Source organism: Emydura macquarii, unplaced genomic scaffold (assembly GCF_026122565.2).
Source record: "Emydura macquarii macquarii isolate MOO-44397 ecotype Brisbane River unplaced genomic scaffold, CSIRO-AGI_Emac_v2 contig_1119, whole genome shotgun sequence".
Lineage (NCBI taxonomy): Eukaryota > Metazoa > Chordata > Testudines > Chelidae > Emydura > Emydura macquarii.
In genome coordinates this window covers 10,156,642-10,174,633 of record NW_027131256.1, presented here as the reverse complement: position 1 = coordinate 10,174,633, position 17,992 = coordinate 10,156,642, and the positions used below count along the sequence as shown (strand labels likewise).

The window sequence follows — 17,992 nt, the reverse complement described above, 5'->3', positions numbered from 1 at the left end:
TCTGTTGGTTTGTCCTTTGAGCACCTAGGATTTCAAAATCAGGTAAATAGATTAATTTTCTAAAATCATTTGTCTTTTTTCCCCTGTAAAAGAGCGTTGTGGTCCCATTTGCCTCATTATGTCAGAAGGCAGAAGTGAACTACATCAAATCCCTCAGTTACAGATGACACAATCATTCTGATTCGCATCAAGAGGTGTACTGCTGGCTAGCAAGAGAATAACCAGCTATTTTTATCTGTAGCCGCTCTCCCTCTGTCATTTTTGTACAATTCCTCCTTTTTGTAATTACACCTTTTGATGCAATTTTTTTTTAATGTCAAGTAATCAGGAGGCTGAATTGTAGTCAATCTGCAATCTGAGCCTAATTTAGAGCATTGTAGAACTACTGTAATGAGACACAGGCTATATATGTTATTTCAATGTGCAAGGTTAGACGTTTCTAGCTGTCTGTCACTCACAGACAGATTCCTTTTTCTATTAACCTCCAGTTAGTGAATCCAGGTGAACTCACTCCTGGTTTGAAAGCATCAGCTCTAGTTGGGGTTGAAAGAACAATCTGGAAAGGGGAGTTGAAGGAGAGATAATTCTTAGAAATGCTCCATGAAGAATTCTTTGCAGACACAGAGTATGACAGATATTAATGTCTACATACTAAGCGTGTTGTACCATGTCAGAGCGAATCTAAAAATAACATGAAATGTCACTCTGAAGCTCTGTTCTTGTCAGTTGAAATGGTAGAGTTTTTAGCTCAAGTTGCCACTCTGCTAAGGAAAAAGGAAACTAAGCTGAGCACCGTACCAGCAGACTTGTCTGGCAATTCAACATCAGTAATTTTTTCTTATGAATTGACCAAGAAGAATATGTACATTCTGTGAGGAATTTTTCTTTATGGAACAAAGTCATAACTTTATTGGGAACCAATAAGTATAAATCTCTATAGATTGTTTGTAACAGCCACAGTTTAGGCACAGGCTAAATAAGATATCCTTAAGAAGGCCCTGGGACCATCACGGTCATTCCTGAACAGGACAGGGTTCCTGCCTGTTTGGTTGCTCAGTGCCATATAAGATTGTGCCTATTTCTGCTCAATCACATATGGCAAGTGCCCATGAGTCTCAGATGTGCATTACAGTGCTTTCTTTGGCTACAGACTCACCCCCTAGAAGCATCATTGCAGTTAAAGTGAGGGGCTTTGGGGTCCATCTGGAATCTAAGGAGGCCCACTGCCCTGAATAAATGGGTGAGTCTTGTCTGGAAAAGCAAAGCCCAGTGCATATGAGTGAGGGAAAGAGAATATGGACTGGATGGAACGCTGTGGTTGGTGACAGGAGTGGAGTGAGAAACATAGGCAAGAATTGAATTTAATCACCTGATGTAACCATTGACCCAGGTGCCACCTCTGCAGTCATGGACAGAACGAGCAAAGGTTGACATCGGAGCTAGAACTAAGGTGACACAGTCATTGTAAGGCAAAGCTTCATGTGCTACTGTGAACCGTGCCTACTAGTAATTCTGTTAGTTGCCAGCTACTTGCTTTGTTTCTTTTAGAACCGAAGTGCCAAGATAGCTGAGTATTTGAATGCTTCTGTGTGAGGAGCCTGTCATTGACCATGACTAGAAAGGCCCTGAAAAAGTTATCTCCACAAGTTTTAAACTAAGCTGGAAAATCTTTCTCAGTGCAATAAATTGGAAAGGAAAGATCTGTATTAATTTTTAAAGAAGAGAGGCACTTTGCTGAGTCAGTCTGTCTTTCCATGTAGCATCAAAGATTTCTAGTGAGCTATAATTATTCTGCCCTTTTATGTGATTGAATATTAATTTTTCATGTCATGTCATTACACTTGCTATCTTAATGCTTTCTATTATTTAGTCGTTTTATTGTCTGAATTTTAACAATTTTTCGCTAATCCTTAGCCAAGAGGGAAACATATTGGTTTTTTCCCCCTGTTTTCTTGATTTCTCAGTAATGCTTCAGTACACTGCTAACTGGGGGATGGGGTTGGGGGGAGGGGATACAGTCTTTTTTGGGGGAAGGGGAAATATTTTACCATTTGTGTCTTTTCTCTGTCCAATTTACCAGAGATGCGTAGTAAGTGAGGGGAGCAACCACATTTCTTGTAGCTGATTTTGGTGCTGTGTTTGTATGTTGATTCTATTATTATTACTGTAATAATAGTCCATCATTGTCCAGGACCCCATCGTGTTTAGGGCTGTACAAACACAGAACAAAAAGGTGGTAAAATGTTGTTTTTGTTTTGTAATTAATCCACTTGGAAACCATCTGACCATCTACTAGGGTGTCAGAGCTGTTAGTAGGTTACACAGCATGTAAATTCAGAACTTCATGTAAACTGCAGGGAAGAACTCAGATACTCCTTCACCAAAGCCTAGGAGTCTACTATTTGAGTTGAAGGATAACCTGCTTTTGATATTAACAGTACAGGCCTATAGTAGTAGTTTTCTCAACTAAGGATCTGTGGCCCCACCAGCGGGGTGCAAGCAGGTTTAAGGGGGTCCACCAAAATAAACAGGGCTTCAGCCCCAGGTGAGGGGTTTGGATTTGGGCTTTCGCCCTGGGTGGCAGGGCTCAGGGAGGGAGCACGACCTCCAACCCCTGCCTCACCTCAGCGGGTCACCCATCCTGTGAGTCAGCACCAGGAAGAAGTTTCGCACTGAGTAACTAAAAACAAAAATAATATTCAGTTTTTTATTTTTGTACCTATATTGTCCTTTTCTTTTTTATATTATATACGTGTGTGCGTTTAACTGTATGACTGTCAATTTAATTTAATCTACTGGATATGCAGAAAAACAGTTGTGGCAACAGGTGGGCTGTGGAGTTTTTATAGCAAGTGTGGATGGCCTCAGAAAGAAAAAGGTTGAGAACTCCTGGCCCATAACATGTATCTGAGTAATTCTAATTCCATCCAGTGGGCAGTTTAAACTGCTGTTTCCCCTCACCTTCAGTGCTTCCTCTCCTTCTGCTAGATTAGGCACCTCTCTTCCCCCAAGATGCCTCTTTCTTAACCTGTCTCTGTGAAGCTGCTATTCAGTTCCCAGTTCCACCTAGTTCAGCTAAAAGCAGCTAATCTGTTCCCCAAACATTAATGAGCATCATGGCTGGGCTCGGAGGGAAAATGGCAGTTTACCTCTCCCATGCTGCCTTGAGGAATAGTGATGGTACTTCAGAGAGAGAATACTGTTTTCTCCCTTACCTAAGCCCACTTTAACACCAGTTATGGTGGCCAGCACCACTGTGGAAGCAACTTCTACCTGAGCGAGGATGAACTGGAAACTGGTTCCTAACTGAAGCTCTCACACAATGTATACTTGAAGTAATTTATGGAGAACATGAAAAGCAAGAAGTTCAAAGAGTTGGATTAAGATTAAGATTAATTAATCCAGTTCACTGAAGAATTAGGTCATTTTAAATGACAGTGGTAAGAAAAAGATGTTAAATTGTTTGCCTGATTTAAAAAAAAAAATTGCCCCAAGGAATCTGAGATTTCAAGAAAGAGCATAGTGATGTGGCTTTTTACCCCCAGCTGAAACTTTACATGGAGCTAAATATTTCTCTTTGTGATGGATTTAAAACAAGCAACATTGGGAAATAAAATTCTTCCTAAATTAATGGGTATGTTATAGGTCAAGAGAGTGTGTTTTTGTTTTTGTTTTAAACACCAAAACCCTACTGGTTATCAGTGACTTCATGCCCAGATTGAGTGGACCATACTCACCTACTGAGTCAAAAATCTTTTTTTTAATGCCGCGTTACACTTCCATTTATAAAGACAGCATAGCAAAATAGTAAAAATAAATAAAAATTATTATTCCACAGCACCCAGGAGGCACAAGGCATCTTGCAGAACAAATAGAAGACGTATGGTCTGTCTCAAGTTGCTTACAATCTAATTTTAGATATGATACAACTTTAGAGCAAAAAGTGGGAGGGAAGGAGGGGGGAATAGAGAAAAGGGTAGGATGAGTTTTACAATAATAGATTGAGTAGTAGTTCTTCTTCAAGTGATTGCTCATATCCATTCCACTATAGGTGAATGCACGCCACCGTGCATGGTTCCTGGAATGTTTTTCCCCTTAGCAGTTCCTGTAGGGCCGGCTCTGGTGCCCTCTGGAGTCCCGTGCACATGCCGCGGTATATGAGGCACTGCTGGCTCTACACCCCCTCAGTTCCTTCTTTCTGCCTGTGACGGTTGCTGGAACTAGCCTTGCTCTCTGCAAGTTCTGTTCCCCTTCTTTGAACTCTTTGTTATTCCAAGTACTTTAGTTAGTTTTAAGTAGTTGTTAAGTAGTGTTAAGTGTTGTTAAGTGTAGTTGGATAAGAAGTCCCTGAGGGATTCAGAGCAGCCAGGACATGCCCCGGTCACCTGGATTTAAGCTATGTGCCTCCTGCGGGAAGGCCTTCCCACTCAGCAACCCCCACAATCGGTGCCTTAAGTGCCTGGAGGAAGAGCACAGAAAAGATAAATGCAAGATCTGCAGGGCTTTTAAACCACGGACTCAAAAGGACCGAGAGATCCGGTTAAAAGCCCTGCTTATGGAGGAAGCGCTCTGCCCAGCGTCCGAGCCATCCCGCTCCACCGTGGCATCGAGCGTAACCTGGGTGCAGTGTGCACCGCCGGCACCAGGATCGACTCGGCACCAAGCAACAGCCCTGGTGCCGAAGAGGAAGAAGCGGAGTGCGGACACTCCCCTGCGCCGTCGGTGCGGGCAGGGTCAAGTGCGGAGATGCACCAGCCCGTCGAGTCTAATCTGGTGCCTGCATCTCCGGTCAGGGAGCCTCCTCCGACTCTTGGAAGAGTGGAAGAGTGGAAGTGTGCCCCTGCCGACGCCGTTGATACCGGAGGCTTTTCAGGTGGCAAGAGCCTTGTTGGCCTTGCCTACACAACCTCTGTCCCCCCCCTCTGCCGAGGGAGAAGGGGCTGGTGTCCCAGGGCAAACCTGCATTGGGTCCCCCCAAAGGGCGGTGGAGATCCTTGGTACGGGGAGGAAGATCTCCCGCCGGACAGCCACCAGGGGTAGAGCGAGGACGCTCCCCCAGCAGTCGCTCCAGGTCAGCGTCGTTGAGCCGGCCTGCTTCGATCCAGGACATGGAGTCCCCCTCTCGGCACCGACGTCCATCCGCGGCACCAGTCGAGGTCTGCCAGGCGGCGTTCAGACAGCTCCTGCTCCAGATCTCTGGCACCGAAGAGTTCGCCTGCACTGAGGCAGTGCAGAACCGGGTCACCATTGGAGTACCCGGCACTGAGGAGTTCACCCACACTGAGGCGGCACAGAACCCAGTCGCCATCCGAGGACCCAGCACTGCACAGTCCCCGACATGGAACCCAGTCACAGGAGTCCGGCTTGGCACCGCGGAGTTCGGAGCGGCACCAGTCTCGGTCACCAAAGGACGAGCGGCACCGCAAGTCAAGCTCTTCAGAGCTCACCTCCACTCGCCGGCACCAGACAGTGACAGAGGCGGTCCTCGTTGTCCTCCAGGTTGGAGGCGTCGAGAGGATGGTCCCTGGCATGGGACGGCACCCGGGACCAAAGACGTGCACGGCACCGCAGGTCCAGTGGCTCGGGGGTCCCACGGGGGGAGAGTTGTCGGGACAGCCGACGCCCCCACAAGGCACCACAGCCGGTGGCGCAGTCAGCCCCAGGTTAGCCCCAGGGTCAATGGCCGCAACAATGGCCTTACTGGGCCCCATGGGGCATCCAGATGGGACCAGGTTCACAATCCATCCTGTCATCGGGGGGTCAGTCTGTGCCTCCAGCACAGGAGGAGGCCCATAGACACCGCTCCTTGGATGAGGAGTCAAACCCCATGGAGGGACCCTCTATGGATGCATTCCCTCGTCAGGTGGGGGAGCACCTGCAGGACGTGCCTCGACAGTCCTCTTCCTCCTCCCCGGATGAGGCAGTCTCCCGGGACCACATGGCGCCACTGGAGGATTTCAGGGCACACCAGGAGCTGCTCAAGAGGGTGGCCTCTAACTTGGGGCTGGATGTGAAGGAGTTAGAGGAGGCCGATGATACCCTCTTCAATGTGCTGGTGGCGGCAGCCCCAGCGAGAGTGGCCTTACCAGTCCACAATAGGGTACTCAGAATTGTAAAGGCCCTGTGGCAAACCCCTTCCTTGGTCGCCCCTACGTCAAAGGTAGCTGAGAAAAAGTATCATGTACCGGCCAAAGGGTTCAAGTATCTGTTCACTTACCTGGCCCCGGAAACCCTGGTGGTAGACGCAGCCAACCAGTGGGACAGGCAAGGTCAGCCAGGTTCCACTCCCAAGAACAGAGACAACAAAAAGCTGGATTTGTTTGGGAGAAAAATTTATTCAATGGCAGCCCTGCAGTTCAGGATTGCCAACAATCGGGCCCTCCTGGTTAGATATAGTTTTAACTTGTGGGACTCCCTCAGGCGGTTTGCTGAGGCCCTGCCCCAGGGCCAGGCCACAGACTTTACCACCATCCTTATCATATCCTTAATAATGGTATCCTATCCTTATCATATCCTTAATAATGGTATCATATCCTTATCATATCCTTAATAATGGTATTGTAATATTTTCCGCATTTTTCCTGTTCTTTGAATCCTAACATTTTCTTTGTGTTTTTGAGTGCGGCAGTCCATTGAGCCAGGGCTTACAGGACTACGTTGTCCTGGCAGAGTTTAAATTGTATTTCATTAATTGTTCTTAATCATTAAAACAGTTAAATAGGTCATTTTGACTCCTTTACCAGATACATTAGAACAAAGGAGTGGCATGAAGAGAACGCGGATCTTAATAATAATGAGATCGTGCCAGCAAACACAAATCCACACCTATTAACTAATATGAACAAGCTTGCATCCCACTTCATGACCTGTTACTTAATTTTTCCAACCAGGTACGCCATTGATCTGTTGTTTGTCATTAAATAGTACAAGCTGGAGAAAATTACCTGGCAAATGTCCCAGCTAAGCAGATGTGATGTTTAATAAGGGAGATGATAAAAGGGGAATCTGCTATATGTGGGTTGACAAAAAAAGTTTGGAATGATAGCACTGGCTATGTTTAAAGTAATGTGATAAATTTGTGATAAGTATGAAAGCTTACATATGCGTGGCAAAGCTTTCATGCTTACTATAATTAGAGAGAGAGAGAGAGTGTGTGTATTTCTATATTTAGATGTCTAGTGTCTGGGGAGTGTAATATGCTACTAGACATACTGAGAGCTGTGAGCCACTTTGTTACTCTCTGCCTCAGCAGTATTGAGTTTTGCTGGTGATTAGACTGTATGTCAGCTCCCTGCCGCACCAGCCTGTCTTCCTCACAAGCAAACTGCTCAAGGTTCTCCTGACCCAAACCTCACCTGGCAAGGAACAGTTGGTGAAGTCCAACCCCACAGCTACTCAGAGTTGTTTCTCTGCAACTCACAGCCCCTACTGCTGTGCATTCACAGAAGATATTAAGTTTGCTGCTCTGTTAAAGAGTCAGTACATCACATTTTATTAATTGAACTGGGGCAAATATACCGTTCCATTCAAACACAGCACTGAAATGCTTTATAGTAAAAGTAAGACAAATTTATTAACAAAAGAGCATGGATTAAGTGATGTCAAGTGAAAGAGTTAAAGGTAGAGATGGTTACAAGCAAATAAAAGGGAAAATATATGTCTAAAAGTATAAAACTTAATCTGGCAAGATACAGATTTTGTTCAAGATGGTTTCTTTTATCCACAGTCTCCTTTCCAGTTTTTTACTGGCCAGGAGCCATCACTGAGATCAAATTGCTTAGTTTCTTTGGCTCTTAAGATCTTCTTCTTATCAGATGTGGAGCTTTCCAAGCCAATTTGCGGCAGCCTCATCAATAAAGTGCAGAGCCCTCAGACCACCATCAAATCTGGTCAGAGGGCAGTCGTCAGTGGTGTGTGACATTGTCTGTCTTTGGTCACAGCCTTATGCGGGGTTCTCTCATTGGCCTCAGGTGTAAAGGCTGGGTGTTCATTGACCCAGGACTGTTCAAAATTGGTTCAGAAAGGCCCATGGGCGGCATAGGAAATCAAAGCTGGATACACTCATGGTTGTGTTGGTTATAAAAGACTGGTTTCTCGTGTCAGCTGCAGACCATTAGTCAAGCAACATAGATGTCACAGCGAAATCTGGACAGGGCAAGAGGACCCACAGTAAGTGCCTTGACAACTAGCATGCTCTTGGGTGGTCAAAGAGGTGTGTGTGTATAGTGGTAAGCTCCGTTTGCCCTGATCGTCTGAACCATTCTGGCTGTAGAATCCTCACAACGGATGTGTGGAGGAGTAATGTTGCTTATCACAGGGAATCATGGTACTGATGTGGGTTGAATCATCCCAGCTATGATGCACATGGTTGAGTGTAGTTGCGCGTCAACCAACTTGACGTGAGACAAATGGAGCCAGACCAGAGCACAATATTCTGCTGCAGAGTAACAGAGAGCTAAACCAGATGATTTGAGAGTTTGCTCCCCTAGAAGTGCCAGCCAATTTGCTTAGAAGGTTGTTGTGCATCCTTATCTTAGATGCAATTTCCTCAGGTGGGTAAGATATGTAAGAGACTTCTCTAGGGTGACTCTGAGGTGGAGGGTGTGGGATTCATGTTTCAAGTGATATAATCAGGATAAATCATTGATAATGCTGCATTTGGCTGCTGGCAATCCCTCAACATTGAGCTGCAGTATTCTCAGGACTAGCCTGATGGCTTGAACATTGGGGGATAGAATTGCATCAGGAATGTTGGCTGGCAAGTGACCAAGATTTAGCCCTAGAAAGGACTTTGAATGCAGTCCGCTGGTTGGATCATCAGTTTCCCTGGTATGAATTGGATACTTGTCTGGTGCATGATGAGAACACCATCCATTGCCCTTATCTCTTAAGATGAAGGATAGGGATGGAGTCTCTCTCTGTTATGTATATTGTTGTCATGAGGTGTTCATCCCACATCAGCCCTGAAGGTGTTAAGGGGGCCAATTTAACCATATGGGCCACACATGGGGAGAGATAGGGCCTGAAAAAGGCTAATTGATGAAGAGGCCCAGATGGGCAGGGGCAGGCTGAGCTTGTATAAAGCCAGGAAGTTTGCAACAGAAGGGGACTACAGGGGGAGAGAGTCTGCAGTCACACACTGGGCACAAAGAGGTAGGGTAGGAGGAAATCCAGTCATGCGGGAAGGTTTTACCGAGAGGAGTTATGGGGAAGAAAGCCTGTGGAAGGCACAGTGGGAAGAAGCTTAGGGAAAGAGCAACGAGGGTTGAGGCTGTGTAGACCTGGCTGCTGCTGATAGGGTCCCTGGGCTGGATCCTGGAGTAGTGGCTCAGAACTGATGAAGGCGGCATCTGGACATTTGGTCCAATGTGATGTCAGTTCCTTGGAAGGGGACGACTGTCTGGTGACCTGGTTGGAGGGCTGAGTCATGAAGAGGGAGCACCCTGAGACTCAGAGAAAGGCTAGGGTGCCAAGAGCCAATGGAAGGGGGCACCAGACCTGGTGAGAGCTAATCCCCAGATCCAGCCACAAGTGAGTGTATCCCATTACAATCCTCAAAGGGATTTCTTTATCTTAGAAGTCAGGAAGGCTTCCTGGGGATGCAGTTTCCTGTGTTTCCCTGGGGTGCAGGAGCCATGTTAATTCTCTGTCTTTGGAGTTCAGGAACAAGATATCCCCCTAGTGGTTTAGCTTGATAGCTTTGTTTACTGCTATTATGTAAATTGAAATAAACACACATTCTTTTGTCTAGGTCAGACCTATTTATCACCTTTACCTAGCTAGGCTGTCTTGTCTTGTCTTAGACATCATACAGAGGGAAGTCATAACGTCATATAAATTAACACATGCATTTTCCAACAATATTAATAACCAGTGTGGTGTTAGCTTTCATGTGATACCCCACAGAGCGTATTTTGTACAAGTATTATTGCAGTGGTGTATAAGGCGTGAATACAAGCGTGTCTAGGGTTACAGGGAGTCTGTCAGTTCTTGCAGATGTGAGATACAGCTGGTAGTGTGGTACTGACCGAAAAAGTGAAACAGCACCAAAACCTTTACCAGCACTCTTATTTAGTTATCTATATCAAGAGCATTACATGAAAATGCAATATCCTTGTATGATCATAAGCACCAGCATAGGAAAATTGGTACAGACAACTGGTACTTTAAATAACACCATCCGTGCAGCAAACTATTCCATCAGTGCATGGACATCAAGTCGCTAACATGTCAATAGAAGTGCAAATCAATATTTTATTAACAAGCCAGATTTTGGATCATTGAAAGGGACACTTAAGAACCACAACCAGGAATATGAAGGAAGAACTTGTTTTGTCTTTTATTTGGTGGGAAAGAAATCTTCATAATAATCTGGCATTTGAAAATCTAGCCAATAGCAAAAAATGTTAACTAATGTGAGCATGCTGATAGCTGTGAGCAAGGTGCATTTTGTAGTATTTTACTCTGTGAGCAGCCCCATTAACTTTAAGGTAACTATCCACAGAGTAAAGTACTGCTTAATGTGAGGCTATGTACATACTGATGGCAGCAAATTCGTAGCTATCAGATCAATTTTTCTGGTTTGATTGAGCGGCAGTGAAGACCTACTCTATCGATCGGGAAGTTGATCTAATAAAACCACCTCCCCAAAAAGCGTAGCTCTGCATCGATGGGTACACATTTCCTGTTGGCGCAGCACAGTGGAGACGGTGCTCTAAAGAAAAGTTATGAAGTCAATGGGAGTTACGCAAGCTACTCTGTGTAGCTTGCGTAACTCATGTCGACTGCCACTGAATTTTGCCAGCAGTATAGACCAGGCCTGTGTAAGGTGGCAGAATCTGACCTTGTGGTATTTGAGCACACACAACAAAACATTTCTGGCATTGCTAGAATGGGAGTTAACATGGTGTCACAAACAATGACAGTTTGAAGCCAACTACTGTATCAGTGGGATATGAATGACTGTTTTCAGAATAGGTACTACTCCAGATGTCATGTAGAATATGAAATAATTCATTAAGATATACTCAAATTGGAGATGTCTGCATAGAAGACATTTGCTGCTGTGTTTGGAACCTGCTCTTCTTTTCATTCCATGATGAAAGAGGAGAAGGATGTTGCACCCTAAAGTGTAGTCCAAAACTCAGCCAGGCAGCGAACAGGTGGTGCATTGGTTGTGAGGTTGTATCATAAACACCATTTGTCCGCTCTTAGATTAATGTAACCAGCAGCGTACCAGTCTAAACACGAGAAGGGGTTATTTATGACTTACTGTTAAAGACCCTCACTCTTCCCCTTCTGGATATGCCAGATCAGGATTTATAAAGAAATGTTTAAAGATAGCTGTTAGTTTTCCTTGGCTAGCTGTACCCTGTGCAGTGGCTGTTAGTCACAGTATGTGACAAGTATCCTGAGAAGCAACTGATGCATCATTTGCTTAGAATGATACACAAATATATTCCAGAATGGACTCAGATGGATTGGATGGTGGAGTTCAACCCTTGGATGAACTGCATTCACATAACCAGGCCAGAGACTACGTTGCAGGATTACAGCAGGTTGTGTAGAAGTTGGTGACTCTATAAGCTTCCTGTGGAGTGATGGAACAGAAGGTGAACCTATCACTTGCAAAAGCAGGATGCCTTTCTGGGATGTCACTAATGTCTTTTCACTACAGCCAGGGAAGTTGCTTCCCCAAGGTGAGACCTAGGAGACCTGCTAGTAGAGGGACTAACTGGAGGGAGACACTGTCGTAGGATGGGTAGGATAAGGCTCTGATGCCACCAGGTCACCTAAGGTGTGTGAAAGCTTCCAAAATATACTGGAAGTCATAATTTTCCAGTTTGTGCTAATGAAGGGTCAGATCCACCACACCTGTGTGACTGGAGAGCATAATTGATAGGTGCTTTGGTAGGAAGTGGGGTTGATGGCACAGAGAAAGAAACCCTCAGTCTAAGAGGATATGATGTTAGCAGGGGAACAAAGAGAGTAAGAATTTGATGGACTGACGCAGGCACCTGAGCTCTAAGATCTAAATTAACTTTCTGTTAGCTTTTTTGACTGCTGCTTCACATTGGATGGATGTTTTCAGAGAACTATCCACAATGACTCCAAGATCTCATTTTTGAGTGGTAAAAGCTAATTTAGTCCCCATCATTATATATGTATAGTTGGGATTATGTTTTCCAATGTGCATTTATCAACATTGCATTTATCAACATTGAATTTCATCTGCCATTTTGTTGCCCCGTCATCCAGTTTTGTAAAATCCCTAAGTAACTCTTTGCAGTCTGATTTGGATTTAACTATCTTGAGTAGTTTTATATGAGCCAGATGTGTGAGAGATTAGTAGGTGTGAATGTGTACATTGATGACATGATAATTTTCGGGCAATAGTGCCACTGAAAATCAGGAAGTGAAGAAAGTACTGAAAATTGTGAGAGCTAAAATCTTAAAGCAAATAAGACCAAATGGAAATTTCAAACAATGGAAATAACATACTTGGGAAAGAGACTGACCTCCAAGGGCACCTTGACCAATAAATCAAAGATTCAAGCAATACTGAACAAGCGAAGACCTGAAAATAGAAAGGTAATTCAAAAACTGCTAGGCATGAATTATGTCAGCAAATACATGCCTACCTGTACTGCGCACACAATTCACCTATGACATCTCCTCTACAAGGTCATCAAATGGGCATAAATGCTAGACGTGATTTAAAGCACATTCTGATACTAGCTCCAGTGGTGCAATTTTTTGACTGATTGAAAGACATCAAACTCTCCATAGATGCCTTGAAAGAAGAGTTGGGAATAGTAGTATTTCAGTGTCATGGAACTGATTGGTTGCCAGTCTCAAATGCATCTAGGGCTGTAACAGCTACAGAGAAGATATAGGCACAAATTGAAAGAGAGGCACAAATTGAAAGAGAGACACTAGGTGTAGTGTATGGATGTACAAGATTTCATGACTTTCTCTGTGGTCATAGCTTCAAAGCAGAAACTGGTCACAAGCCATTGGTTGCAAAATACAAAAGGGGACTCAGAGAAGCATTACCACGAATACAGTAACTACTTTGAAAATACAGAAGTATGATGCGTCTCTGGAGTTCTAACTTGGATGCCACTTTATAAGGGTAGACACATTCTCAAGAGCCTATGTTCCATCTGATCATCCAGCCTGATGATCTGGAACAAGCAGTTAACATACATGTGAACGTAAGTGTCACATGATGTATTTTTAGGTTAAAGATAAAATTATGCAAGCAGTGATACAAATAGTAAGTAAAGGGGGGGGGGGGGATTTCCCCTTTAAAAATAAGCTATCCGTGATCTCAGAAGTGCTCTTGAAGGGAAAGCAGACTGTGGCTCTCACAGTGATGAGAAGGAAAATATTGGAACAATACATGAAGGGCACCTGGGAATGACCAAATAAAAAAGGTAGGGGTAGAGAATTTGAATTCTGGCCACAGTTTAACAGTGATGTTGACAAAATGGTGAGCTAGAGTGGAACATGTCAGAAATACAGAGATTCCCAGCTGAAAGAACCAATGGTACCATGTGAACAACTAGCAATTCTGTAGTATGGAGTTGGAATTGACACGGTCAACTTGGGAAGATATGATCACCTGTTTAATGACTGTTTTACCAATTTCCCAGAAGTAAACACACTTGAAAATACCACAGGTGCAATAGTAGTCAGACACAGTAAATCTGTATTTGCACATCATGGAATGTCAAGAACAATAATAACTGGCAATGGACCACAGTTCAAGAATAGGGAATTCCTGGACTTTGCTAAAATGTAAGTCTTTCATCCTGAGACATCTTGTCTCACATACCCTCAGATCAACGGACTATGTGTAGTGAAGAACTTGCTCAGAAAAGCAATGGATGCAAGGGAAGATCCATATTTAGCACTACTGAACTATAGCACTACACAGCTGCAATGTGGAAAGTTACCCGCTGAACTCTTCTACAACAGATGTATAAATACTTGATTATCAGTTATGGGACAAAAGCAAAGGATGACTAAGAAGTATGTGATAGTGAGGAAAAAACTGGGAAAGTACAACCAGACTAATACAATAAAGGAATAAGAGCCCTTCCACTGTTAAAAAAAACCAAAGTAGGTGAGAATTTGGCAAGATGAACACTGGCCAGTCTAAGCTACAGTTATCAAAGAGGAATCATCTCACTTGTACTCAATGATCACAGATGAAGGCAAAAGCTTACAAAGGAATTGTATCTGCTCAAGATACCTGAAAACTTGGCTGACAAATGAAGTGAGAGCAGACAGAAGAGCTGAAAACAATTCACAATCTGACCCTGTTCTTGAGCATGATACTGAACAGCCTGTTATAGACAACAACTTGCCTAAAGAGAGTTTGCAATACAGGAGATCAAGAGGTGTTAGGGTGTTGTGTTTAAGCAAACTGAAGATTTAGGTCAGTTGCTGTAATGGTTTTGTAGTTTGATAGGTTTTTTTTAGTTCAGTCAGGACATTTTTTTAAAAGGCTCTATAAAAGAGAAGATGTGATGATGTAGATAAGTCCTGCAGGGAGTGGAAAGATGCCACTCTTCCTGCAGACTCTAGGTGCTGCCTTTGATTTCCTGTGACACCCTTTCTGTTGGGGCAGAAACAAAGAAACCCAGAGCAAAAACAGTTGCAGACTGCAGCTACACAGAATAGTAGAAACTTTTGTTACTTCATTTTCTGTACATAGTTCCTGCTCATAATAAAGTGTTTATCTTAACACTATTTCTTTGGGACAAGCAGATCATTCCCTTAGAGCTTTGACTCAGTGCTATGGGCAAGAGATGTTTTTCACCATCACCCTATGTCTACCGTATTAGGGTTCAGTTTGTTCACTTTCCGCTCAGGATTTCAAAATCTCTTGTGATCCTTTATAGGTGGCAAATGAATGCCTATTCTTTCTTGGCTCACAGCTCTGGTCTGAATAAAGTTTGTTAGCATGCTAATAGCTCCCTGCCATTGAGGGCGGCATTGCTTGTGTTGGAGAGAAAACAAATTTCCTTTTTCAGTTCCCATCCGGCTTCTAGAGTGTTTACAGTTTTCCATAATCCAATCTATACCCAATATGATGATTTCATGACAGATGGTATCCAATCTGTTACAGAGTGTTTATTGATTTTTTTCTTCCATATATAGCTGTGACCATGGTCGCTGGAGGGGCCACACTGAGAATGCTCAATCAGGGCAAACTGCAAAGAATAGGGCAGACGATCCCCAAAACTGGTGGTTTATTCTTATAATTAGATTCATTAAGCCAGTAACCAAACATCTTCTGTAATATCTTACCAGTTACTAAGAAGCTAAAATACAGTTCTCTTTTAGAAATCCAGCCTTCGGCTCCCACCCACACAGCCAAGTCTAATATGGTGAGGATTACTTAAAATCTTATTCACCATATATAAAGTTACAATTAGTAACTAATTTTAAGTAATTAAGTAATAAGTACAATTCTATTCTTAATACTCTAACAACACATGTTTACATTTCAAAGAATTTAGTCTACTTAACATGGCTTTGATAACTGTCTATGAGAAATGGCCCTGTTTACCACATCAGTAGTTCTCTATCATGTCGTTAAAGGTTGATTTTGGGTCACTCAGGCTTGGTCTACACTTACCTGGCAATTTGGCGGCAGTTGACAGGAGTTGCGCAAGCTACACAGAGTAGCTTGTGTAACTCCCATTGACTGCTATACTTCTGTTCTGTGTGATGTCTTCACTGCACTGCACCAGTTCCCGTCAATGCAGCGCTACACCACTTGAGGAGGTGGTTTTAGTACGGCGACTTCCTGATCGATTGAGCGGGTCTACACTGACCGCTCAGTTGATCCAGCTAAGTCGATCTGTCGGTGATGACTTTGCCGCCGTCAGTATAGACATACCCACATCTGCTGGCTGTTTAACCCTCGCTGGCTCAGTGTCGCAAGAGCTATCAAGCTCACAAACTTTAAACTCAGCAGCTGTCAAAACCCAGTTTTAGGAATTCAAATTCTCTCAGATATGGGAAGGCATGGAACTTACACTGTAACAGTCTCCAGGTATAAATATATAAAATCATTGATAGCCATTATGTTATGATAGGATCTTAAATTTGATTCCAAACTATTGTGTTGATGTGTAAAAATCTGTTTATAAAAATCTCCAAACTTCCACTGCAAAACTTCAATGTGCATTATTGCATCTCTGGAGGAGTAAGGACTAAATAGACATTTTCATCCCAATGCTTCACTTTTCAATAAATAAATCACAGTGAGTTAATAAGTACCAAATACAGTTGATTCTCTCTCTCTCTGTCCCTCTTTATTAGTCTCTTGAGTCTGTAAGTACTTACTGCTGCTGGTCATGCAGATGTTACATAATAGTGAATGGGCATATCTTCTGTAGTTTGGTGCTTAAAGTATCATACTATTCACATTTGAAATAAATAGCAAAATCTTTAGATAGGCTACTGCTAAGCTCAGAATGCAGGTGATTTCAGCTACTGTTAATACATATTTGGAACAGAAAAAATAAGATTCCCCAAATTATTTGATGCAGAAATTGAATTAGTCACTTTTAATCATTAAAACTAAAGGGAGAAGAAAGATCCTGACAATTAGCAGAGGAGTAATTATCAATAGTGATTTGGTCTATATCAGAGCATTTTGCAGTTGAATAAAAGCCTCTAAACTGCTTTCCTAGGTTAACCTGACAACTGCTTGAAATGGGAGGTTAACGTTACTGTGTAATGATTACCTCTGTGAATGGCATTTCTTCCTAATGCCTCTCTTTCAAAAAAAAAAAAAAAAAAAAAAAAAAAGAATTAAGAATGTTCCTTGATCCATATTACTTTTTAGCTTTGTGGTCATTCTGTTTGAAGTGTGGAAATGGTGCCATTGCCTAATTATCACTAATTAGTCCCATAGCCTAAAATTCTACACGTAGAATTGAATATATATATCTGTATAGAATAGAACGGGTCACCAAGTTTAACAGTCTTGCTCTTATATGTAATTAATACTCTAATAAAGCTGTTTGGAGTTTCAGACTGAGGTATTTTTTCCTCAAAGTGCAAGTCTTATGTCTTTGTAGCTGACTTCTTCCAAGAGAAGAGCCAACAAATCTAGTTTTCCCAGCAAGCCTATGGTTTAAAAATTATTACTTTCTAGCAGTGATGTTGTCACTGGCTTGTTGATCTAGCAGTGATTTATTGAGATTGGTCCACAACAGAATACAGGAAATCTTGGGCCATGGATCAGGGTCATGCTTTCATTTGTCTTGAAATAAACCTGAGCAGTGTAACTAAACTTGTAGAACTGTAGTTAATAAACAAGTAATGAGTATGTTTTTGGCATTTTGCTGAATGAGATTGAGATGTCTTGGATGGGTTGGAAATTGCTATTAATACTGCAGATGGCAGCTTAGTCACTGAATTCCACAAAGCTGGGAAAATAGATTGTCTTCTAGAGCAGAGAATTGAAAATATTAAGTGGGACTCTGAAAGTAATTTTATATTTTGGAACTAAGCTACTTGCTGCTGAAGTTGTTTCATGTAAATAAACCAGTTATGAGTTATAGTGACATCCCCCCCTCCAGTAGTAGAAGCTATTGTCACTATTGTTGTAAGTTTTTTTTAATGGAAAGTTGAGAGGTGTGCTTAAAAAAACCTGCATTTTTTTCTCAGATCTCTCTGATGATGAAGAATTGGAAAAATCAACCAATACAAGTAAACCAGCACAGCATGACTCAGACTCCAAACCTGCTGCATCGAAGAAAAGAAAACAGGTTGGTAAGATTTGTAACTGTATTGATCATAGAGAATAAAACATAATGAAATCTGGCTTTTCACCCTAACTAAAGGGTGCATTTCTTCACTTCACTTCCTGTCCTGTCCTGTCCTGATCTCTTGCTTGGTACTGTTGTGCTGCTAACTGCTGCTGCATTATTTGGAAACGATTAGGTTCCAATTTTAAGAGATT

The 17,992-nt window shown here is 42.9% G+C and overlaps 1 protein-coding gene across 1 annotated transcript in view; it reads left to right on the top strand.

Moving 5' to 3' along the window:
• Positions 1-17,992, top strand: part of CMSS1 (cms1 ribosomal small subunit homolog) — a 333,908-nt gene that overhangs the window by 291,535 nt on the left and 24,381 nt on the right. The window contains exon 2 of the mRNA XM_067546148.1: positions 17,698-17,798. Coding sequence (XP_067402249.1) covers positions 17,698-17,798 — 101 coding nt within the window. The remainder of the gene's footprint in view (positions 1-17,697; positions 17,799-17,992) is intronic.